Source organism: Halichondria panicea, chromosome 2 (genome assembly GCF_963675165.1).
Source record: "Halichondria panicea chromosome 2, odHalPani1.1, whole genome shotgun sequence".
NCBI classification, from domain to species: domain Eukaryota; kingdom Metazoa; phylum Porifera; class Demospongiae; order Suberitida; family Halichondriidae; genus Halichondria; species Halichondria panicea.
In genome coordinates this window covers 1,042,171-1,065,765 of record NC_087378.1, presented here as the reverse complement: position 1 = coordinate 1,065,765, position 23,595 = coordinate 1,042,171, and the positions used below count along the sequence as shown (strand labels likewise).

The following is a 23,595-nucleotide window of genomic DNA, read 5'->3' as shown; positions in this document are numbered from 1 at the left end:
TCAAAGGGCTAGGGCAAGGTTAGCGAGAATGACCACGCCCACGTCCATGTGGTCGATCAAAGGTGTACAGTTTCTGTACGTTCACTGCGCGTTCACTGACGTTCCAGTGTCGTTGTATTAGCCTGGCCTGCAGTGCAACGTTTCTCTCTGGATAAAGAGCAAAGGGCAGTTATATAAGCAAGAAGCAGGAGTCACTCGTATAGCTAAAGCAGAAAGAATGGCCCAAGATCAAGCAAGAAAACGGCAGTACGAGTACAAAGAGGTATGTTGTATAATTTAAAACTTAACCCTTTTGGTGTGCTGATATTGGAAACACCACACTATATCTGCAGACCTCCAACCTTGTGCTGCAAGCTGACCGTACTCTGATAGACAGACGTAGCAAAGATGAGGCTACTGGGGAGGTGCAGACGCTGGTGGGCCGTCTCGGTGGGAAGAGAATGGGAGATTTGTTTCATCGTGGTCGTCCGACGTACGTTGATGACAGAGGCGGTAAAGACAAACCTCCGAGGTGAGTGTTGTTAGAGGGTGGATTATAAGCTACTATGTAATAAAGATGTCATGCTGTTAGCGTCTTTACTATACAGGCAGGCTTATTGTGCAAAATTCAAAATCACTGTGCATATTAATGTAAGAAATACATGTAGATTCTCTGTGCATGAAGTACAACTTTGGTGATCATTTATAATTATGACTAAAATACTGCAAGAAATTTTAGCCCAAGCTTGTTCTTGTGTATGCAGTGATTTTTACAAGTAACTGAGTTAGAGGTTGTCGACTGTACACACTACCTAATAATAAAGATGCTCTTATGCACTGCCCCCCTCCTCCACACCACCCACCCACACACTCAGGAAGAAGTCCCGTCATGACAGTGACGAGTACTTCACCCCCTCCAAAGGGACGTCCTTCCTCTCGTCAGAGGTAGAGGAGCTGGCCGGGGTAGTCTATCGACCCAGGACCAAGGAGACAAAGGCATCCTATGAAATACTGCTCTCCTTCATACAGCAGTGCATTGGAGATCAGGTGAGTGTCTCTCTGTGCATTTGCAAAGAATAGTCAGTATATTGTGTGAGCTAGAGCTAGTCCAGTGTGGCCATGCATGCACGTACATTACTTACCAAAGCAATCAAACTATCTACCTCCCTCTGGCCTTAAATTTTTTTTTCCTACCGTAGCTTCTCTTGTACAATATGTACCAAGTCTCAAGCGGCCATGGAAATTCTAATTATTATGCCCTCCCCCCCTCTTCCTATAGCCCAGGGACATTCTGTGTGGTGCTGCAGATGAGGTGTTGGCTACACTCAAAGAGGAGCACTTGAAGGAGAGAGAGAAACAGAAAGAGATCATCTCACTATTGGGGCCGGTGGACAACGACCGCTACGCTATTCTGGTGGGACTCGGCAAAAAGATCACCGACTATGGCACTGACAAACTTGCTGCAATGGAAGGTGGGATAACTAACAAACATTTACTAGCTGTGAAGACTGTGACGTTTGTAGCTAGATACTAGACAGATCTTTAATGGTCAATATGAGCCTGTACATGTACGTGGCACTGCAAATGTATTGCAGCTGTTAGAGGGTCATGTACTCGTAGCGTTAAATAGAGGCCATAGCCTCTTAGTTCCTGGTCCATGATTTTCTGAAAGCAGCTTGGAGAATGTTATTCATTTCCTACATGTACATAGTTTATAAAACCACTAGGTATTGGTGCCATGTCAGGCTATAAAAGAGGTCATTTACTTCTAACTTACTATGTGTTAGTGGTATCTAATAATCAACAATTTTTGGATGGACAAACCAATAGGGGAGTCCAAATACTAACAAAGAAACAATGTACCACAAAAGTTCTCAAAATGAAAGCACCACGGTGTGCTGATGCCTGGTGGAGATGCCAAAGCTACATAACGTACATACCGTAAGACCTCAATTTAAGGCGACCCTCCAAATATGCGACACCCAGGAGCTTCAGTTTTAATGTCGCGTTCTAAATAGAGGTAAATGTAGCCACTCCCTAGCCTCGATTGTAGCCCACTGGAAAATCAGTGTTTTTAAGCGGCCTGAAATCGAGGCAAGTAGACTCTGTAAAGTTACCTCCAATTAGATGCGACCCTCTAAATATGCGACACCAGGACTTCAATATAATTTTTCAACCTCCAAAAGATGCGACCTCTGGCTTCGTAATTATTAAAAAGTGTCGCTTTAAATCGAGATCTTACGGTAGTACAAACTCAAAGAGTGGGTAATGATCGACCTACCCTCGATTCCAGGCCGAGTTGTTTCTAGCTAGGCCTGGTGTTGATTGTATCTGGGTGTAGTTAGGAACCAAAAAACAAGAAGCAGAGAGATTTGCAAGAACAACACACCTGTCGACAAGGGCCGGCAGTGTTGCTTGGTACTACCTATACTAGTTTGTAGTCCATCACAAAGGGCAGTGAGTGAAAGCAAGAGACTTGCCATATTATGTTGAAAACCATGGCAAAGACGTTTCTTCCTTCTGACAAGAGCTGGGCCTGTTCTGCAATGAGAGTGGGGCCTTCTTGTGAAGCAGACAATGTATACGTTAATCTGAACTTGCAAGTAGCTAGCTACATGTAGCTAGATAATCTATGGCTAGATTTCAGTTACTTAGGAGCATACATGGAGCTAAATTACGGTATTCAACTTATACGGGGAAATGTGACAGGAAACAAAGTGTGAAGAATCTCTGCTTTGGTTTCCGGTTCCTGCCATGCCCAGATACAATCAATACCAGGCCGTATTTTTCAACTTCGTTCTATTAAAAAAAAAAAAATCGGCCTGGGACCGAGGCTATGATCGACCATGATTGTTGTTAAAAACGATTGATGCTAAAAGTTTAAGTCTAAAATTAATGGCTGCCATCAGCAGAGCTTTGCAGCTCTCTTCTCACTCTTGCAGCTATAGCGTTCTAGTGCAGAGCTAACTACTAAGTAGAGTGGCAACACTCGGTAAACAAATTTGGCTATGTGCTCCTCTGAAAAGGCTGCAATGGCATTCCGAGTAAGCAAAACTAGGCATAACTCGAGAACGAAGCATTATTTTGCTAATCCACGAATTAAAATCCAAGAAAACATGACTAGAAGCCTATAGAAATTCTTACTTGCACTTTATTCATCCTTGAGCAGCTGTAGCAGTCTACACACACACACAAACACACTACCGTATACCTCGCTTGCACATGCGCACCGAGGCGTAATGAAGGGGACCTACATTTGTACAGTACTAATATGCCTCTTCACTCAGATGACACTATTGATGAGAGCTATGGAGTTGCTGTGATCTTCAATGAGGAGGAGGATCGTGATAGGGGGCGTGGCAAAGATATGTCTGTTGCTCATGACGATGACGATCTCCCTGACGACGAGGAGGAAGAGGGAGTGGAAGCAGACTACGATGAAGTCCTCAAGAGTGGGGTAAGTGAAAGAGGTAGTAGTGTGGTAAAGATGGAAGATTAGCAATGATAGTTACTATTGACATTGTTTGGTAAAGGCAATCAATTTAACAAGTTCTCACTCTAATCAGATGGACAGTGATGCGGCCGGACGTGGAGGTAAGGACAAGCTGGAGCCACGACAAGTGGACGCTTACTGGCTGCAGAGAGAACTCAACAAGTTCTTCAAAGATCCCATTGTCAGTCAGAAAAAGGCTGATGAAGTCATGGAGATACTGAAGGTAATATAAATTTAAGTATAGATCGTTTCATTTCATTGTACATATTTTTAGAATGCCAGTGATGATCGAGACTGTGAGAACAAGCTAGTCCTGTTGCTAGGCTACGACCAGTTCCAGTTTATCAAGGTAATGGTCACCAGAGAAATTGTGCAATTAAAATAGTAATCCTACAATTGCTCCAGATACTTATCAAGAACCGGTGGACTGTGCTCTATTGTACCCTCCTGGCCAAGACAGAGGGAGAGAGTGAGAAGGAGGCCATTGAGGAGGAGATGAGGGCTGACCCCACCAAGGAGGCCGTGCTCAAGGTAAGCCGTGTGTGTGAATCAACCTACAGCAGTGTGTGTGTGTGTGTGCGTGCGTGACTCAATACTGCAGTGTGTGTGATATGTGCAGTGTGTGTGATATGTGCAGTGTGTGTGATATGTGCAGTACATTATTGATGCCACCATTCCTAGTAAGTAAGTACTCTGTGTTCCTACAGGCCTTGTCAGAGGTGGAGAGTGGAGATCTGGTGCAGACAGAGAGGGCCAGGAAAGCAGCTGCTCGCAAGTCCAAGATGGACGCCGACCTGGATGCAGAGAGTGCTGACCTCATGGAGAAGAAAGGCGTGAGTACTTGCATTCACCAAACATGCCGTGTAGTAAACTTAGTTTTCTCGTTTTTGACCCTTTACCTAATATACACCCTCTATCTTAGGACGCCCTTTATCTGTAGGTCTTTACTGTACAGTTGGCATGCATTATGCACATTCATGTGTACTGCACTTGCAGCTTGGTGCACGGAAGGTGCTAGACTTGGAGGACCTTGTCTTCACGGAGGGTAGTCATTTCATGTCTAACAAGAGGTGTCAGCTCCCTGGGGGGTCCACCAGACAGACCAAGAAAGGCTATGAGGAAGTGCACGTGCCAGCACAGAAACCAAAACCATTCGAAGTGAAAGAGGTCAGATTGGGTCATTACAAGCTTATTGACTTTGTGGCTCCTACTATTTACATATCATTTTTACAGTATTATATTACCTATGCAATTGCTGTACGTTTACTTCCTCCCTCCTCCTCATTACAGTCGCTGAAGTCTATTGAGAGTCTTCCAAAGTGGGCCCACCTCGGGTTTACTGGCTATCGCAGCCTCAACCGTATCCAGAGCAGACTGGCAGACACTGCCCTCAACTCTGATGAGAACCTACTCCTGTGTGCACCCACGGTACGTGAAACTAGCTGCACTAGATTATTATTAGCTTAATAGCACTCTTGAATATAAGCTATATTTCAGCCTGATAGTCATAGCTTAAGTAGCTTGTAAGTACATAATTAAGCCTGCCCTATGCTACTGCCAGGGGTCTGTTAATTACATATGCCAACTATATTACAAGGTTTGAATATTTATCTCCCCCCCCCCCCCCCCCCCTTAGGGTGCTGGCAAGACCAACGTGGCCCTCATGTGCATTCTGAGGGAGATGCACAAACACATGAACGCTGACAGCACTATCAACCTGGATGAATTCAAGATCATCTACATTGCTCCAATGAGGTCCCTTGTGCAGGAGATGGTGCAGAACTTTGGAAAGGTTGGTAGTGATTTGTCCAGCTGAAACTCTTTACCAGATTCTATATGTACTTTTTCTTGTAGAGACCTTTACCCATTAGCTCTCATGCACAGTCATGTAATTATATCTAACCTTTTGCATATTATTGAGACCACCCCCCTTTGTCTCCACAGCGTCTGAAGCCGTACAACATCACAGTGAGTGAGCTGACGGGAGACCATCAGTTGAACAAGGAGCAGATAGCGGGCACTCAGATCATTGTCTGTACACCTGAGAAATGGGACATCATCACCCGCAAGAGTGGAGAGAGGACCTACACTCAACTAGTCACCCTCGTCATCATTGTGAGTACTGCATCAACTAACTACTGTACATGTCACTGTGATTATGTGCAACTAGCTAGCTCTCACACTGTTAGGCTCTTATGCTTCATTTGCAGTAGCATTACTTATTTCTTTTAGAAATACACTCACTCACTGTTACAGTAGTAGAGAGTAGGCAATGTTGTTTGGTAGCTAGCTATAACTCGTAACCGAGTATCTAAGAATGATGTTCCTCGTAGCTCTATTGAATGCTGTCTTCAGATCTAATAATTATATCTATCTCCCTTGCAGGATGAGATCCATCTTCTCCATGACAACAGAGGTCCAGTGCTGGAGGCCATTGTGGCTCGCACCATTCGTCAGATCGAGGCCACACAGGAGATGATACGATTGGTCGGTCTCTCCGCCACCCTGCCCAATTACGAAGACGTTGCAACCTTTATGCGGGTGGATCCAGCCAAAGGACTATTCTTCTTTGATAATGGCTTCCGACCTGTGCCCCTGGAGCAGACCTATGTGGGCATCACTGAGAAGAAGGCCATGAAGAGGTTTCAGGTATGTACCTGTGAGAGGAGTTGGCGGGAATGTGGCGGGAATAATTATGGTGGTCATGTAGTGTACAGAATATACACAAGTCTTTACCGGGTCCTTCCTAGATAGTAGGCTATAATTATAGCTACATGTACATGTGGTAATCTACATGTACATGTACATGTGGTAATATACATGTACATGTAAGTGGTGTTTTTGTTGGTTAAGCATTGCCCAAGCTTTCCTCTTGATCTTATAGTGTTTAGCTTTAAACACAGATGGCTGGTTGTGTACCTCAACAGAGGGCTGGTATTGTACTTCACTCCTTGTTCTGTCCATCCCTGCAGCTAATGAATGACGTTGTGTACGACAAGGTCATGGAGCATGCCGGCCGCAACCAGGTCCTCGTGTTTGTACACTCTCGTAAAGAAACCTCCAAAACAGCCAAGGCCATCAGAGACATGTGCCTGGACAAAGACACCATTGGCCAGTTTCTGAAGGAGGACTCTGCCAGCACTGAGGTGCTCAGGACTGAGGCAGAACAGACCAAGGTGTGTGTGTGGTTATGGGTGGCTGTGTGTAGTGATGGGTGGATATGTGGATATGGTTAGCTGGTACTAGTAAAGGGGAGATGTTGTGCTTCGTGTAATGGGGTTAGATTGTATGCTTGCTGTCCATTTGGAGTATTTGTCCATGTATTTATGTGAGGGTGGAATGAATGTTAATAGTGTACAGTACGTGTGTCAGTGCATGTTAATGATATGATTTTCACAAGAAACAATAATTATTGCACTACTGTTCCCCCACCTTACAGAACCTGGAGTTGAAAGACCTCCTCCCTTACGGCTTTGCCATCCATCATGCTGGAATGAACAGAGTGGAGAGGACTCTAGTAGAGGAGTTGTTTGCTGACAAGCACATCCAGGTGCTGGTATCCACAGCAACGCTGGCCTGGGGCGTGAACCTGCCAGCACACACTGTCATCATCAAGGGAACACAGGTGAGGGAATGCGGGGTGGGGCCTTGTGTTTATACGTGCTGTATAGTATACGTGATGACATCATGTATGAAGCTGATATGTAAGTGTTACAGTGCAATGGTAACTCGGGAAGTTGTATAATGGATTATGAAATATGTGAATATAAACCAAACCTCAGTATCAATTATTGCCCACGATACATGTAGCTGTGTGCAGTAGTATGGCAACTGTAGCTGTGCTTTGAATACTGTTGTACGTGTAGTCCATTATGTAATGCGATGTTGTTGCGTATGCACTTAACTGGTAAAGTTTAGCCTGACTCTTGTTTTTCTGTTCTACTAGCTAACTTAATTACAAAGTAAATTTAGTCTCTCTTTTCCAAATCATACTCTTCATGTACACGTAATACCCAGTCATCATCAACACACAGAACCGCCCCAGTCACCTGTGTTGTCTAGGAAACACATTAGTATACCCTCTAGCTAGGCTGTGATGTTTTGATGTGTTCATCCCCCCCCTAAATGGTATAAAAGCCTGTGTGTTAAGGTTTAGGCTCATAAGCTCTTCCAGTTGCCTTCTTTTAAATTCTACTTGTTTTAAGTAGAAGTTTAAGAGGCTGCAATGGCCCTAACAGCTCTGCTCCTCTTAGTGGTTTGTGTGTCTAGCCATGCTTTTGCAGAAGCAGAGACAAACTCTTTCCAAGAATGGATTCGAATGAAACGAACTGGAGCCACGCAATGCTGCACTGTTGATGCTCTAGATGAGCTTCGAGACACTCTACAAAACGACCTCGATTTCATTTCTCAGTCTGTGCTAGAGGTGGGATTCAATCTGCAAGAGTTTATCAATCTCGGCATGGACGCTAAATACCCAGCATCGTCTTGTAGCTCTCTCTTCTACACCAAGCCCTATATGCCATCTGGTGACTACTGGCTCGGTGAGGCTAAGCACAGCCCCAAGAAGATGCACTGTGTTATGGACATGCACAATCCGACCATGGGCCCTACTCAAGGCTGGCTGGAACTCGTCAATTTGGACGTGACGGACAAACGTCAGCAATGCCCGGATGGTTTCCGTGTAGTCGAACAACAAGGCAAACGTCTTTGTGAGAAAAAGGTCGATCGTGGTTGTCAGTCAATTGTGTTGTCATCGTACGGAGTCCAGTATTCTCGAGTGTGTGGAAAAGCTTCCGGTTTTCAAATTGGCACAAACAACGCTTTCTTCCGATACGAGTGTGATCATTGCACCATTGACGGTCCTTACATTGACGGTATCAGTATCACACATGGCAAGCACCCTCGCAAGCATATTTGGTCACTAGCCACTTCTTGGACCAATTACAGAGATGACAGCTACCGTGCAGTGTGTCCCTGTGCTAAAGGACGTGGTCCCCAACCTCCTTCTTTCGTCGGGAACAACTACTATTGTGAAACCGGGCAGTACTGGCCTTCCAAGAAAAGGTTTGATGCTGAAGATCCACTCTGGGACGGTCAGGGTTGTAGTGATGGAGAGAAGGATTGCTGTAAGCCGGCCGATCTGCCATGGTTCTGTGTCGATCTCCCTCGAGGTACCACTGACGATGTGGAGGTGCGAGTGTGCGCTGATGAACGAAAGAGTAACGAGGATCTCTATTTGGAGTCTCTGCAAATCATTGTCCAGTAGTGACAGAACACCATTTTTACTCAGTTTAATCATGTACGTGTATAGTGAACTTTTTAGCTTACAGATATTGTACCGTGTGAAATCATTATAATGAAATGGAATCTCTTATATGTGAACTGAACTAAAATCTAAATTGGTGGTATGATTTCCTCCCAGTGACTAAAATTCTGTATGAATAGAGATATACGTATACTAGCTATATAACACTTTTTCATACTAGTACTGGGTCAATGTCCCCCCCCTCTCCTGTAGGTGTACAGCCCTGAGGCAGGGCGATGGGTGGAGCTAGGCATGCTGGATATCCTGCAGATGTTTGGTCGAGCTGGACGGCCTCAGTACGACAAGAAGGGAGAGGGAGTCCTCATCACTGGACACTCAGAGCTCCAGTACTACCTCTCTCTAATGAACCAGCAGGTGAGTGAGTCAAGCATTCTTACAAACATGGTTGCTATGGATGGACCCCTATTCTTTGTAGTTGTAAAACTTGTCCTAGTTAAGCGTATTGGGCTGGCGGTATAACCCTTTCAAGTATTATTTTGTCTTGTCTCTGTATGTGGTGACTTCAAGTACCTCCTGTGTGCATACATGCAGCTGTTGTTTGTTGAGCTGTTTTTGTTTCTCCACTTAGCACTTAGGCTAGATTAAACATTGGTTTTAATACCCTTGTTACCACACACACACACACACAGCTGCCTGTGGAGAGTCAGTTTGTGAAGAAGCTGTCGGACAACCTGAATGCAGAGGTGGTACTGGGGACTATTCAGAATGCCAAGGATGCTGTCAACTGGCTTGGTAGGTTCAATACATTGTATTCCACAATGTCTTTGTTACATGGCCTCTCTTGTAAACTCTAAGCCTTAAGGCCTTGAAGTAAGAAGTAAGCCTCATAACTAGTACATATAAGTCTATGAGTACCCCATTCCCATCCTATGAGTACCCCATTCCCATTCTATGAGTACCCCATTCCCATCCTAGTACATATAAGTCTATGAGTACCCCATTCCCATCCTTTCATGGAGTTCATTTATGTGCTGCATTTGTACTTTTTGTAAAAACATTCAAAAACCATAATTAATGTCGACTTTCCCACCTCAGGCTACTCGTACCTGTACATCCGGATGCTGCGAGCCCCTCAGCTGTACGGGATCAGCTCAGAGGAGCTAGAGGCGGACCCGCTGTTGGAACAGAGAAGAGCTGACCTCATTCACACAGCTGCCTCCAGTCTCAGCAAGAACAACCTCATGAAGTACGACAAGAAGAGTGGTGCCTTCCAGGTGAGGAGCATGTTACTGTAGCATTAATTTCTTTGCAAGTACAATTATTATAAGTAGTACTTGTACTTTTTATGCAAAATTTGGGGCCTGAATTTCAATGCTCCATGTTGCTTGTTTTGCAGGTGACTGACCTAGGTCGCATTGCCAGTCACTACTACATCACCAGTGAAACTGTAGCGACGTACAACCAGCTGCTGAAACCCACCCTCAGTCAGATTGAACTGTTTCGGGTCTTCTCTCTCTCTTCAGAGTTCAAGTTTGTCACCGTTAGGGAGGTAAGGAATAACCTCCCACAGAGGCAATATGGCTGACCTCCCACAGAGGCAATAATTATGGCTGACCTCTTTTCATACATGTATGTAATACTGTACAGTGTAGTAGCAGTAAAGAGGGCTAGAGCATAATCCAACACATTCTAATTAGTGTACATGTATAATACTTGACAATGTTAAATGGCATTCCCAAGAGCATAAGTATACAGTAGAGACCTAGCCCCCTGGCCCCTGGCCCCCTGGTATGGTAGTTAGCCCCCTGGCCCCCTGGCCCCCTGGCCCCCTGGTATGGTAGTTAGCCCCCTGACCCCCTAGCCCCCTGGCCCCCTGGTATGGTAGTTAGCCCCCTGACCCCCTAGCCCCCTGGCCCCCTGGTATGGTAGTTATAGTCATACAATGTCAATACTTTATAATGTTCTCCGCTTGTCTTGTCAGGAGGAGAAGATTGAGCTGGCCAAGCTGATAGAGAGAGTACCCATCCCAATCAAGGAGGGCATCGAGGAACCCAGTGCCAAGGTCAGCTAACTGACTCCATGCTCTAAATAACTCAGCTCAGCAAATAGCTAGCAACATTTGTGCTGTACATGTACTAGTTAGTGGTACATGTTAGTTGTTGCTGCATTGTATGGCCCTACTGGTGGTGGGTGGTTCATGGTGTGCTCTCCACAGATCAACCTGCTGCTTCAAGCCTACATCTCTCAGCTCAAGTTGGAGGGCTTTGCTCTAGTGTCGGACATGGTCTATGTCACCCAGGTAAGGAGCAGTTTTTTTCTATGATTATGCTTCAATTATATTTTCCAGTACTTACAATGCATTAAATGTGTTTTCATTGCTTCCTCTTACAGTCTGCAGGCCGTCTAGTGAGGGCCATCTTTGAGGTGTGTCTGCATCGTGGCTGGGCACAGCTGACAGAGAGGTGTCACTCACTCTCTAAGATGATTGACAAGAGAATGTAAGCTAGGGCCGATATCTTTATATCTCTGTTGGGGAATTGCTGTGTATAGATTCTAATTAAGGCGACCCTCTAATTATGCAACACTTGGACATTTCATAGCATCGGCCGTAATATATTTGTTCTGTGTGTACATATAAATGTATATCATTTTTAGTGTTGCTTTATTTAGAATCTCTACGATATGCCTCTTCACCTATAGTCCCCTGTACAGCCATGCTCATGTATATAATGTACACTGTAGCTATGACATCATCCTACCCCCTACTCCCATCAGGTGGCAGTCCATGACCCCACTACGTCAGTTCAAGCGCCTCCCCGATGACGTCATTCGTCGTATCGAAAAGAAAGACTTTCCGTGGGAACGATTCTACGATCTGGGTCACAGTGAGATTGGGGAGTTAGTTAGAATGCCTAAGATGGGCAAGACGATCCACAAGTACGTTCATCAGCTGCCCAAACTGGAGCTGGCCGTTCATATTCAGCCAGTGACCAGGTCCACTCTGCAAGTAGAGCTGACCATCACTCCAGACTTCCAATGGGACGACAAGATACACGGAGGCTCTGAGGTGTGTGGGTGTGTGTGTGGGGTGTGTGTTTGGAGATGTTGTGTGGAGGTGTGTGGAGGGGAGATATGTGTGTGTGTGTGGGGGGGGGGGGATCTCAGAGGATTAGCGTGCATTTAGTAAACTCTCCAGTCTGATTTGTGTTCAATACTTAATAATTCATGTTCACGTAGTACGTACATGTACATGTACAATCATGTTATTACTTGGGTTGTACTGTGTCGTCTGTACATGTGCAGCTATAATTATTGTTGACACTAGCTAGCTGTTACTGACTTACCCTGCAGGCATTCTGGATCCTAGTGGAGGATGTGGACAGTGAGGTCATATTACATCACGAGTACTTCCTGCTCAAGAGCAAGTACGCCACCGACGAGCACGTAGTCAACTTCTTTGTGCCTGTCTTTGAGCCCCTCCCCCCACAGTACTTCATCAAGGTGAGTGCCCCCCCCCCCAAACAAAAGTATTCATAACTTATACTCGGTACAGTACTACCTCAAGAAGTCAATTAACACACACTAAGATATTCCTCCCTCGTCTCCCCGGCAGGTTGTGTCTGATCGTTGGATTGGCTCCGAGACTCAACTTCCTGTCTCTTTTCGTCACCTCCTCCTGCCGGAGAAGTTCCCACCTCCCACAGAGCTGCTTGACCTTCAACCCCTGCCGGTGTCGGCTCTCAGGAACTCCACGTATGAGGACCTCTACTCTGACAAGTTCCCATTCTTCAACCCCATACAAACACAAGGTGGGTGCATGGATTGGGCTGCATGCGCACTATTAATAGCGGGTTATTTTCGTGGGGTAAAAAATTCATTCTTGAACACAGTGATTTTCGTGAGTAAAATTTCTTTTTTTGTTGATAGGTAATCAATTTTTAGCCAGTACCTACGGCCTTGTTAGTGCCTATTTTAATTGTGTATCTGCATGTACTTGCTGGGCATTGGCTGAGCAGGAAGATATTAAGTACTCTTTGTGAAAGTTCATAGCTTAAATTTACATTACCATTTCATGCCCTCCCTCCCCAGTGTTCAACTCGCTGTACAACACTGATGATGATGTGTTTGTTGGAGCACCCACTGGCAGCGGAAAAACCATTTGTGCTGAGTTTGCACTCTTGAGGATGTTCTCAGCTGACCCTGACTCAAAGTCTGTGTATGTCACACCTATTCAAGATCTTGTCGAGCAGGTAAACTTACGATTGTAATCTTATGTACTTTTTACTACCCACTCTACAAATGTATTACCCTCACCACCCACACTCTGCACACCCTCACAGCGTTATTCTGAGTGGGTGGTGAAGTTTGGACACCAACTGGGCAAGAAGGTAGTGATGTTGACTGGAGAGACCAGTGTGGACTTGAGGCTCCTCAGAGATGTGTGTGAGAGTACCTTCATAACCTTTGTGTATGCATGCATGCACAAACCTTTTCACCTCTATTGAATGCCAACCTAAGTCAACCACTCACTACAGCCTACTGTACATGCACACAGTGGGACTATAATAGGCTGTACACTGTTCTACACACTTAAAGACGCATTTCTGCTTTTTGTTTATTTCATATGGGGTAAAAAGGGTTACGCAATCCTTGAAGCTATTCTTGTCAATCTTTAGAAGGTCATGTGATCATATTCCCCCCCCCCTCCTCCCAGGGTCATGTGATTGTGAGCTCTCCTGAGAACTGGGACATGCTCTCTCGGAGGTGGAAACAGAGGAAGCACGTGCAAAATGTCAACCTCTTCATCGCCGACGAGCTCCACCTCATTGGTGGAGAGAATGGGGTACGTACTTACATGTGTGTGCGTTGTGGCTAGGGATACATGTACATTTACTGCCCTAGGATATACTTACAGTGATTAGTAAAACCAGTAGGTTTTACATAGGATTGGCAGTGGGTTTGCCCGTGTTTAGCAATATTTCAATTATTTTGACTCATGTTCAAACTGTTCTATCTCTGCAGTGAAAGGCCACATCAAGAAACTGGCTGAACAGATAGTTTATTTAGCCTTTTCTCTCTTTGTATCTCTCATTTCATAATCCATAAACATTTTAATGAATGAATATTTTCATTTTAAAAATTGCACTATTTCGACGTTTCACCGCTCTTTGTCTGACTGACTAAGTAAGTAAGTGAGTAAGTAAGTAAGTAAGTAAGTAAGTTTCTTGCCCAGCATTTACTCCAAGTACAGCCATCTCCAGGACATTCTGCACAGGGTTTCCAAACGACTACAACCTGGATTACAAAGCGCTTCTTCAGATTTGCGATTGCTTCCACGAGGCAGATGACCTCTCAGTCTCTATTTCTCTTACCTAGACAATTCCGCCATCTTTAATGACTCAGCAATTGCGTTGTGGCCAATAATAATAGATAGGCGTGGCTAATAAACCGTGCGCCTAAAATCAGTGCAGCAGTGCTTTTCCAGAGCCTGAGGTGTTCCTTTTCTTCACACTGTTCAGCTCTAGCTTCCTTTCTCTGACAGGCATGCTATATGCACTGGCTAGATATCATGCTCTTAAAATGGCTGTCATTTAATACTGATTCGCAAATTCAACATAATTATCAAGCAATAAATTATTACTCTAATTATTAGTCCAGAGATATTCGAGAAGATATCTGATTAGTCCTGTCTTCTCTTCTTGTACTGCCTCTTGACGTTCCACTTATGCATGTCATGATACGTAAACTGTACTGAAAAAGAAAGGGAATCCGACTAGAAAAACATTTGCAATGTGAAAAATTGCTAGGATTGGCCAGGGGAACCACAAAAAAGCGTGGGAACAAGAAATCAGACGAGAGCATAACTCCAATCCGTTACAACGTCATGAACATGTACAATACATAGTATATTAAATAATAGACTGTGTTCCAGATCCACCTATCAGCTTCCATCCACCACATCATTCACCAGTACGGTCCGTGCATGTTACTACGCATGGATGGACTGTGTGTACCTGTGCTCAACACTGCATGTATTAGGAACATCAATTCATCACAAATCATCATGATTATGTGCCCCACATTCTAAAATGGATGTATAATAAATATATATAGGGATTGGTCATCACTCCACCAGTAAAAATTGCGTGGCATATTGGCTGGGAAAACATGGGAAAACTACCAGTATACATGTGATTGACGTTGTAACGGATTGGAGTTATGCTCTCGTCTGATTTCTTGTTCCCACGCTTTTTTGTGGTTCCCCTGGCCAATCCTAGCAATTTTTCACATTGCAAATGTTTTTCTAGTCGGATACTGTTGTTAATTTAGTGCATCTGTAGTTCCAATAAGGGAATTTGTGATGTGCATTACAACTGTAAATGAATATACCTAACGCTTGCTAACCCCTTCCCCTTCAGCATATCTTGGAGGTGGTGTGCTCTCGAATGCGTTACATCTCCTCTCAAATCGAGAAGAAGATTCGTATCGTTGCTCTCAGCTCCTCGGTGGCCAACTCCAAGGACCTGGGTCAATGGCTGGGTGCCAGTACACACGGCCTCTTCAGCTTCCATCCCAACGTGCGTCCTGTACCACTGGAACTGCACATCCAGGGCTTCAACATCACACACACCCCCTCTCGGCTCATAGCCATGATGAAGCCAGTCTACCACGCCATTTGCAACCACTCCCCTAAACTGCCTGTGATTGTGTTTGTGCCCTCACGGAAACAGACTCGGCTAACAGCTGTCGACCTTTTGACCTTCTGTGCTGCTGATCTACAGCCACAGAGGTTTCTGCATTGTGGCGAGGAGGACATCAAACCTCACCTCAAGCACATCAAAGATAAGGTAGGTGGGGCCGTGTAGTCATGTGACTTAGATATACATATATACATGTGTCATTTTTGAAAATTGTTTTACACATTTACATTAGGGTGGCCCTTTGCTACATGTATGCTCATGTATGAAGTTTTAGACTGTAGTTGTAATTATGGCTATCACATGATACAGACGCTGGTTGAGACGCTGTCCAATGGTGTGGCCTACCTGCATGAGGGATTGTCAGAGAGTGAGAGGAAGGTGGTGGAGCAGCTGTTTACCTCCGGGGCAGTACAAGTGTTGGTGTCCTCACGTAACCTCTGCTGGGGAATGAGCGTCAGTAGTCACCTGCTCATTGTCATGGATACACAGTACTATGATGGACGGGGACACAGGTGGGTTGTACATATGTGTCATATAGATATGTAGATAGCTACATGTACACTTCTCCACTACATACACAAACACAAACCATGTACCAGAGAGAGTCACTAATGCTCGAGGTTACCTAATGCACAAATGTAACTTAATGAACGCATTTCTCAACCTCAAGCTTTAGTGATACTATAACCATCTCTGTACATGGTTTGTGTTTGTTGACTGTTTTAATTATTCCCAGAACTTGCATAGTGGCTTACAATCCATTTGGCCTCCCTTGTCACCAGACCAATTTCATGCTTACTATAAATATGGGAAATAATAATAATTTTAATGTCCTTCCCTAATTTCAAACGAAGCTTGAACCACTCTGTTTGAATTCGCTGTTGGACTATAGCAAATGTGATCACTTTACCATATGTTGGTTTACAGAACCTATACTTGTGGTACATGTGATGTACAACATTTCTTACATTAGAGAGAAATTTACCTACTGACAACTTATAATACATGGCTGTAGACAATAGTTGTGATTCACATGTAGCTTCGGCCCTCAATTAGAGCCATTTTGTGTGCTTGTGTATTGTAACAGTTGAAGCTACATGTAGTGCCCTAGAGTTAGTTGCAGCAGTGGGAACTCGTACTCACAGCTCCACCATTACTGCAGGTACGTGGACTACCCAGTGACGGATATTCTTCAGATGATGGGACGAGCCAACAGACCACTCATCGATGAGAACGGAGTGGCTGTGCTTCTTTGTCAGAGCTCTAAGAAAGAGTTCTACAAAAAGTTCCTCTACGAGCCTCTGCCTGTTGAGGTGGGTAGTGTGTTTAGGTTTGGGATATCTGAGGCTGAATGAATTTCAGTATACTGTTTTTCTAGCTTGCATAATTTATTATGCTTTCCTGCCAACTCAGCATTACCAATATAACCCCCCCCCACACACACACACACACACACACACACACACACACACACACACACACACACAGTCTCACTTGGACCACTTTCTCCATGATCACTTTAGTGCCGAGATTGTTACCAAGACAATAGAGAACAAACAGGATGCAGTGGACTACCTCACCTGGACCTTCCTCTACCGCAGGATGACACAGAACCCCAACTATTACAACCTCCAAGGTGGGTCAGCTTAGCTATTATAGTCTGAAACAGAGTATCTATCAGCCAGCTGAGAACTTTCACTGTCTCTGAAAGTGACAGTCAGAAATGTCACAATCGATCTGCCTTATTACGCATAAGCACACCTTTACCCTCCCTCCCCCTGACAGGTGTGACCCATCGCCACCTGTCCGACCACCTGTCTGAGTTGGTGGAGAACACACTGGCCGATCTGGAGCAGTCAAAGTGTGTGGCCGTCGAGGAGGAGGTGGACCTCTCTCCCCTCAACCTCGGCATGATTGCAGCTTACTACTACATCAACTATACCACCATTGGTAAGCACAATACTAGTACCTACAGTGTATGTATCTACACAGTGTTTACCTACATGTACATGCATCTATACATTGTTTGAGGCTAGCATTGTCTTATCACTATATGCACTATTATTAACCCACTCATATACATTATGTACTGTTTTTAACCGGCATTTTATTTACTATGCTAGTTACTGTATTCAGCCTACTCTATATAACCTCCACCCACCCCTCCTTACACACACACACACACACACACACACACACACACACACACACACACACACACTCGTACAGAGCTGTTCAGCATGTCCTTGAACGACAAGACCAAACTCAAGGGTCTACTGGAGATCCTCTCAGCAGCTGCCGAGTACGAGGGCTTCCCTATACGTCACAAAGAGGACTCACTCCTTCGTCAGCTGTCGTCACGAGTGCCACTCAAGCTCCCACATGCTCGCTATAACGACCCACACGTCAAGACTAACCTTCTAATTCAAGCTCATCTCTCTCGACTGCAGCTGTCTGCCGAGTTACAAAGCGACACTGAGGAAATCTTAAAGAAGGTTTGTTGCTTAAGTACATATGATAATTATTATACCTTGAGGCGTAGTCGCACGAGGGATACGATAAAGCTGACTCAGCTCTAAATTCTTATTAGTAATGACTGATGGTGAACTCTGACCTCTTTTTTGATTAAAAAATGCAATAGAAAACACGGAAGAGGCGAGACAACAATCACATGCATTATAAGTCACGTGGAAATGGAATATGTGATATGCAATGTTTATGCTGGGTTTTGTTTGACTTTTAACCTTTCCTTTCCTTTGATATTAGTGTAGCCTTTGTGGTAGATCTACTATTGTTCTCTCTAGCAAGCTCTAATCACTTTCTACTTGTGTCGAATATTGTAAACTGTAATGGAAGACTGCCCCCTAGACTGCCCCCTACCATATATGTATATAGCGGGTAATTTTCGTTGGTGCAAATTTTCATACTAACAACCCATTTAAATTTCGTGTTTTAATTTTCGTACAGCTCAGGATAGTGACGGTGAATCTATTGCAGTAAAATAATTTCGTAGCTTTAATTTTCGTACGATGCTCTTCAATATGAAATATACGATCATTTCCACCATACAAAAATAACCTGCTACGGTAGCAGCCAATATAAAGTACCCGTTTCGTTTACGTAGTACGTCCGTAGTATGCTGGTATGTTGCAAAATAAACGCTAAAAGTACGCTCAAGATACGCTACGTACCGTTGCGGTTTTTTTATAATCAACCGTTGTTAAATTTTTTTCTTTGGCCACACCCATGCAGTTCTGCACGCAGCTAGCTATTGTGACTTTTACAGCTGTTGGATATTATAGCTAGCTAGCTAGCTAGCGTTTTCTAACCTTGTAGAACATATAGAGACTGCAGAGACCTCCTTTTTGATGAGAAAGTTGAAGAACCTGTGAATGACGCGTTTTATGTCTTTGTTGTAGATCTAGAGCTAGGCTTACAGCTAGACATAGCTAAGTAACTAGTCTAGCTGTGATACTAGAGATGACTAGCAGGGTGTCATACAGGATTTTGAAGTAGAGGGGGGAAATGAGAAAAGTAACCAGAAAATGTTACTAAAAAAAGGTCAACTGTTACTTCAATACCTAGCTATAGACACTCAGTCATAATTGAAAGGGGGGATGTGTATTTTGGAATTTGATTAGTCTGTGTAGGCTCTTATCTCTTAATGAGAGGGCCTCCCAAAAATTTTGTGTCAACAAGAACACGCTATATATAACTGTTAAGAGGCAAATGATGTTATTTTTATAGTGCAGGTAGTTTTCACTTGTTAGTGGTTCTCAGTAGTTCTATGAATATAGTTACATTACACAGGGCAAACAATTCCTCCTGATTGTGTGTGTGTGTGTGTGCACCTCTTCTGTTCATAACACTAAATCTTCTACTTTCTAGCCATTAGACTTCAGCTTCTCTTCCATAACACTTTTTGACCAAAACAAATCAATGCCTAGAGACATTATAGGCACCACCCTGGTCCCTGTTGCTTATGGGATTATTATGCCTCGAGGCGTAGCCGCATGAGGGATACGGTAAAGCTGACTGTGTGTGTGTGTATCTGTTCCAGCTGTAACTGCTCAATGGTTGCAATGCGACGAAAACTAACAGCTTCTATAGGCTTCTAGCCATGTTCTCTTGGATTTTGATTCGTGGATTAGCAAACTAAAGCTTCTTTCTTGAGTTATGGCTAGTTTGACTCACATTGAAGGCTGTTGCAGTCTCTTCAGAATCTTTCATAGCATCATCTGTTCGCACAAACTTTCTACTCAACTTATGAGTTAGCCTTGCACTAAAGCGCTAGCTTTTTGTTAGCTACAAGAGTCAGAAAGAGCTGCTAAAGAAGCTAGCTATTTTAGTAGCCATTATTGAACTTGCAGACACACCCCTTATTCCCGGATGTAACGCACATGCGCGCTCAATACCACGTGTAAGGCAATCCATTTTGAACCCCAGATCCTGGCAGAATCAATTTTTCTTCTTTGTTGAGGTCCTGGTAGGCCACAAAACCAACCTTTTCTGATAACTCTTTTTAGACTGCTTAGATACTACTTTCTGTGATTGAATTCTGCTTATCTCACAGACTACTAACTATGCCTTTGACAAACGTTTGCTCCCACTGTTTGGCTACAGGCTATTTAAGACGATCAGTATGCACTATTAACTGTGGACACCCCTTTCTTGTGAAACAATCAAAGCACATTGCAAATTATTTACCTCTTCTATAACACTCTGAGTGAGCGAAAGCAAAAACATGGCGAGGCATTAGCAAGCGCACGCTTGCACCACTCATTTTTGAAGTAATGATCATATATACCAGGTGCACACATTATTGTTGGCTCTTACTCCACCCCCTTCAGGCTGTGAGGCTGATCCAGGCGTGTGTGGATGTTCTCAGCAGCAATGGCTGGCTCCAACCTGCTCTCACTGCCATGGAGCTGGCTCAGATGGTCACCCAGGCCATGTGGTCCAAAGACTCCTTCCTTAAGCAGCTGCCTCACTTCACCTCGGATATCATCAAGAGATGCACAGACAAGGTGAGCGAGACAGCTCAATAAGCTTCTAACAGTTTTCTTGTATCGGTATGTATGTTGCTCCAAACTAGGCTTGTTACATCAGCCTGTAGCCATGATTGGGTGTTTTGTAGCTCCCCACTTTTAGTGCACCCTCTCCTTGTTGTAGTGGGTAAGATGCTCCAGTATACATTAACAAGACATCCCCTATTGCAGGAGATAGAGTCGGTGTTTGATGTGATGGACATGGAGGATGAGGACCGGAACACTCTCCTCAATCTCTCAGACGTCCAAATGCAGGACGTGGCTCGGTTCTGTAACCGCTACCCAAACATTGAGCTTACCTACGAGATCCTCAACAAGGACAGCATATACGGGTATGTATGTATGAGAGTGTATGGGGGAGGGAGGGTAAAAAGGGCAGTAGGTTGTTTACAACGGTCCTGGTAAATAGTGGGTCATATACAATCTGTAGTTTTAATTTGATGACTTTTGCTCCATTGTAGAGGGTCTCAGGTGATGCTGTCTGTGAAACTGGAGAGAGAAGATGAGGAGGACCTGTCTCCTCACGTTGTTGCACCGTTCTTCCCCCAGGTACGTAAGTTAGTAACACCTCAGTGCATGTACTAACGAGCTCAGTGCCATAATCTCATCCATGAGTTTACGTATTTACTGAATTTGTACATGTACATCATTACAATTGCCTGACAGCCCTACAAATTAATGTACATGCACATACGTGTAACAATTTTTTTAACTAGCATGTAGTTACATGTGCTTTACAATTGATTCATTCTTTCTACACTATTCAGAAACGTGAGGAAGGATGGTGGGTGGTCATTGGAGATCCTAAAGCTAATGTGTAAGTCAATTGTACTTGTATATACCTCTATTAATTAGTGTGTATGTGCATCCATAGCATTCTAAGTACGTATGTACCTAATTATGATGTATTTCCCATTTTTCGAAAAAAGAGACTGTTGCTGTAGTTTCAATAATCCTTGGTAATGCGTGATTTCCATCATGACATAACCCCCTCCCCTTGCAGGCTGCAGTCCATTAAGAGGCTGACTCTCCAGAGCAAGAGCAAGGTGAAGCTCGACTTCACTGCCCCCACCTCCCCGGGTGCTCACAAGTACATCCTCTACTACATGTGCGATGCCTACATGGGCTGTGATCAGGAGTACCCCTTCACCATCACGGTGCACCCAGGCAAGGAGGACAGCGGAGAGAGCATGGACGAAGATAACTAAACATTTCATTGGCTCACATAATTATATAATTACTGACTGTGACATGATAATTGCTCGCGATCGCATAATTTTCTTTTGCTGTAATTGAGATAAATATAATATACAATTTGCTATGAAAAGTTATTACCTTGATTGTTAAACACATAAAAATAAATAAAATTAGTTTGGATGGTTCTTGAAACAGATATTAGAACACAAATAATAGTAGAAATTGTTCAGGGGTTAGAGGGTCATGTTTCACTGGTTTCTGTTCTTCCTTCCTAGCAATTACATGATGGCGTGGTTGAGATGATCTCACAGTGGCACAGGGATGACTGTATGCCTGCATATAAGTATATGAAGGATGGACTTGTGTTTCAGTTTCTTTCAGATTAATTTCTCACCTTCCAGAAAACAAAGTTACACTTTTCACACAAGCGAACAGCATCTGACTGCCCATATATCACTCTTTCAAATTTGACCGTTCCTTCTCTGTTTAAAGGAACCAGCAATGATTATGAATTGTAAAACACGAAATTAGAACAAACATAGATTGCACGCGATGTACATACCTGTAGTGTTTCATAAACAAATTCTTCCACCTAATTGATGCTGAGTCAGGTTTCACATGATGCCCATAGTGGAATACAGTTAATCCTCTCCAAATATGATTGCCTTCAGTTATCTCATGAAGTCTTCTGATTATATGTACAAAGGCACAATTGCATGCATTGTAGGTTTATTATTACTTACATGTTTGTTGCTCCAAGGTTCAGAAGGTCTCTTGGATGAGTCAAGTATTTAGCAATATGCTGTATACAATCAACTGGTAGATCGTCCAGCTCCAGTTGAGCTGTGGATGAAGTCTGATCTTTTAAGCTTGCTAGGTGTTCGTTAAGTTGTTCCTTCATAGTCAGAAGAGTCCTAATCTTTGTGTCAATATTCCTCACACTATAACTTGTAAACTGCTCCTTCTGCACTGTACGGAAACAATTATACTAATTAAGAAACAAAATAAGAGCCTTGATTCTCACATTTCTCAAACCATAAAATACCACTAGAAATCATCTCAAGGACCCGAGCACTATACTCAGTGGCAGACTCGGATGCAATACCTGAAAAACATAAATCTAACACAGTGTCTCATAAAGATGCTGCCAGCTCACTGATGTCTTTGGCTTTGCCTATGAGCTTCAGTAATGTGTTTTGCATGCTTCCACTGAGTGTGCATTGAGGTTTCCTGAAGAGTTGAGCAATTACCTGAAGAGTGAGGGTCTATAGAAATTATTGTAGGATGAATACATTTACAAATAGTACCTGACATATGAAGGGGAAGCAGCCATCGTTATTCAGAGCTTGCTCAAAATTGAGTTTATTGACAGCGTCAGAAATAGTTGAGTAGTGACTGCTCTGTAGGGAGGTGAAGCATTTAGTTAAACATATAATTTCAAACCTCTTTTGTAGACGGCATTGCAGACACACAACGTTGATCTGGAGATTGAACAAATTAGCTATTGGTCTATAATTATAATAATTTATATTTAACTTACGTAACATCATATTTAACTCCTTTTGCTGTTTAGAGATCTTCTCGTTTTCTTCTGGAGCTGAGCTGCAAGTGAAATAGCATAGTTCGCAGGTCAGGATTAATCATGGAGTGATAAGTACTCACCAGCATTCCAATTTTGATGATGTTGTTCCATCAGCTGGCTCGTTGATTTTTGTGCAACCGGTTCTGCTGCTGGCCGATGAACTTCCTACTTCAACCAGAACTTCTGGATGGATGGGTAGAAGTTTCCATCCACATTCCGTCTTTATCCATTCTTCACCAGAAGAACTCATCATGTATTTGTTGTGGTCAAATTGATAAGCCACTTACAAGTTGTTTACATGTATTTCTATTTTTAGTACGTCATTACTG

At 43.7% G+C, this 23,595-nt stretch overlaps 3 protein-coding genes across 4 annotated transcripts; 2 read left to right on the top strand and 1 right to left on the bottom strand.

Annotated features, from left to right (window-relative positions):
- The first annotated feature begins 44 nt into the window (after positions 1-44).
- On the top strand, positions 45-21,827 carry LOC135331683 (U5 small nuclear ribonucleoprotein 200 kDa helicase-like). The gene is made up of 40 exons (XM_064526917.1): positions 45-262; positions 333-511; positions 855-1,026; positions 1,259-1,451; positions 3,267-3,436; positions 3,546-3,695; positions 3,747-3,821; positions 3,878-4,003; positions 4,180-4,305; positions 4,469-4,639; positions 4,763-4,900; positions 5,109-5,264; positions 5,417-5,587; positions 5,858-6,121; positions 6,445-6,648; positions 6,912-7,097; positions 8,991-9,152; positions 9,428-9,530; positions 9,834-10,012; positions 10,135-10,287; positions 10,720-10,800; positions 10,954-11,037; positions 11,130-11,236; positions 11,514-11,805; positions 12,090-12,239; positions 12,352-12,547; positions 12,828-12,988; positions 13,079-13,177; positions 13,453-13,581; positions 15,158-15,586; positions 15,749-15,951; positions 16,602-16,752; positions 16,928-17,075; positions 17,225-17,389; positions 17,669-17,934; positions 20,290-20,466; positions 20,659-20,819; positions 20,949-21,036; positions 21,255-21,304; positions 21,491-21,827. The coding sequence occupies exons 1-40, from the start codon at positions 218-220 to the stop codon at positions 21,693-21,695; spliced, it is 6,465 nt and encodes a 2,154-aa protein (XP_064382987.1). The 5' UTR covers positions 45-217; the 3' UTR covers positions 21,696-21,827.
- Positions 7,585-8,839, top strand: LOC135331702 (uncharacterized). The gene has a single exon (XM_064526939.1). It carries the CDS (start codon positions 7,698-7,700, stop codon positions 8,736-8,738), a length of 1,041 nt encoding a protein of 346 aa, XP_064383009.1. The 5' UTR covers positions 7,585-7,697; the 3' UTR covers positions 8,739-8,839.
- Positions 21,780-23,594, bottom strand: LOC135331701 (F-box only protein 32-like). 2 transcript variants are annotated; one of them, XM_064526938.1, is made up of 10 exons: positions 23,347-23,594; positions 23,225-23,286; positions 23,128-23,165; positions 22,992-23,084; positions 22,841-22,934; positions 22,709-22,789; positions 22,428-22,653; positions 22,247-22,369; positions 22,079-22,166; positions 21,780-22,017 (listed from the first exon to the last, which is right to left on the bottom strand). In XM_064526938.1, the coding sequence occupies exons 1-10, from the start codon at positions 23,517-23,519 to the stop codon at positions 21,883-21,885; spliced, it is 1,113 nt and encodes a 370-aa protein (XP_064383008.1). In that variant the 5' UTR covers positions 23,520-23,594; the 3' UTR covers positions 21,780-21,882. The 2 variants fall into 2 exon arrangements, with proteins under 2 accessions (XP_064383008.1, XP_064383007.1); XM_064526937.1 differs by having other exon boundaries at positions 22,247-22,372; positions 23,347-23,590.
- Between the last annotated feature and the right edge of the window lies 1 nt (position 23,595).